This window comes from Chrysochloris asiatica, unplaced genomic scaffold (assembly GCF_000296735.1).
Source record: "Chrysochloris asiatica unplaced genomic scaffold, ChrAsi1.0 scaffold00337, whole genome shotgun sequence".
NCBI classification, from domain to species: domain Eukaryota; kingdom Metazoa; phylum Chordata; class Mammalia; order Afrosoricida; family Chrysochloridae; genus Chrysochloris; species Chrysochloris asiatica.
The window spans coordinates 390,212-391,944 of NW_006408855.1; the positions used below are offsets into that span (position 1 = coordinate 390,212).

The 1,733-nt window shown below is 55.9% G+C and overlaps 1 protein-coding gene across 1 annotated transcript in view; it reads left to right on the forward strand.

Annotated features, from left to right (window-relative positions):
• The window catches only part of SPAG4 (sperm associated antigen 4), a 4,848-nt gene that overhangs the window by 1,177 nt on the left and 1,938 nt on the right, over positions 1-1,733 (forward strand). Inside the window, 2 exon segments of the mRNA XM_006878274.1 lie at positions 796-850; positions 983-1,048. Of these exon segments, the coding sequence (XP_006878336.1) occupies positions 796-850; positions 983-1,048 (121 nt within the window).

The following is a 1,733-nucleotide window of genomic DNA, read 5'->3' on the forward strand; positions in this document are numbered from 1 at the left end:
ACAATGAACTCAAACATAACAACAATTGTGGGGCAGGATTGAGCAGGGTCTCTTCTAGTGTACATGGTGTGCTTAATCCAAGTCGATTAGACGGCAAAAACATCAAACAAGATGAATGGGTAGCAAGTTCCAGATTAGATCTCCAGACTTTCGGATGCTGAGAAGGTTTCACCAATTCCATTTGACATATGGGGTGACTGGGGTCCAAAGAAGTTCACTGTCAAATAGGAAATGGCAGGGCAGAACGGAGAACCAGAATTCTTCGTTTGCAATGTCCTGGCTTCTCCTTCCACCAAGGCGGAAAAAAAGAAGGGAAGGGAGATAGAAATGGTTTTTTGCTGGTGCCATGTTAGATAGTAGTTTGACACTGGAATATTCCACTGGACCACAGATCAGTTTGAACCTGAAGATCGGTGGTTCAATTTCACGAGCTGCTCCTTGGAAACCCTATACAGGGTCGCTGTGAGTCAGAACCCAGTCGATGGCACTTAACAACATGTTAGATAGGGTTTCAATGAAGTGCTTTATAACGTCAGAAAGAATAAAAGGGACCACCATGAGTTTGAACCGCAAGTTTGGCGGTTCAAACTCCCCAGCCGCTCCACGGAAACCCTATAGAGTCATATGAGTCGGAAGCGACTCGCTGGCACGTCACAACAACAACCATGACCCCCCTGTAACGTCACGGCCACCTCTGTAACGCTCTGTCAGCCTTTAAACGGTGACGTCAGCAGCCAAGCTCAGATATAAGGAGAGAGGGCTGGGTCCTGCCTCGGGCCGGCTGGTTGCACGCAGGGTGTGACGGATCCGGCCGTCGCACACTGGCTGAGGGCGTTAACGGCTGGCGTACGTGAGAGGACGGCCCCAGTGAGCGACACCTCGGGGGACAGAAGTAGGCACCGGTCAACTGGACCGGGGCCCGGGGTGCCCGAGAGCAGAAGAGCCCGGGGCTCGAGCTGCGGTTAGCCCCCCTTGAGTTCAGGAGTGCCCGGAGGAACTACATGGGCTGGAAGCACTCGCCAGATGCCGGCGCCCCGAGCCACAAGGGGTAGACGGCCTGTGGCGCGGAAACCATGAGGGGCGGGTCGAACCCGGGTAAACCGTGGTCTGGGGAGTGGCTAAGGGCGGAGACTGGCCTGGAACTGGGATAAAATTTTGTCAGGACCCCTCCTGAGGGGCGGAGCCTCTAGGGTGTCGGGAGGGGGGCACCTGAGAAGGCCCCTTAAGCGGCGTGGCCTCGTGTAATAGACTGTCTAGGACATCAGAGGAGGCGCGGCCTCGGTGGTAATGTGAGTGCTAGGGGGTGGAGCCAAGACCTGGGGCTGGGGTGGGCCCTTCGTTTGGGGTGGGTCCAACGTCTTGATTAAGCAACCCGAAGGGGCGGGGCCTCTATGTGCCAACTGACCTAGGATGCAGGTACTGCGGGTCCAAAGCCTGTGTGAGGTTGTCCTTCTGGGATGAACCTGCAATGGGGCCTCGGGGAGAATGGACCTGAGATGCGGAAGGCCCCAATGGAGCCCTTGGGCTCTTGCAGAACCCGCTGGGTCACCCGCAGTTCCAGAGGAGCAACTCGACCTTCTCCTTCTTCTGGCAGTGGATCTGAGGCAGGAGATGCCTACTCATTGGGTGTTCAACAGCTTCCTGAGTATGACCAGGCCTAACCTTCCCTATCCCTTCCGCTGAGCCTCAGATCTCTCTCTCTCAACCCATGACCATCTCTGAGCGCCCGCCCC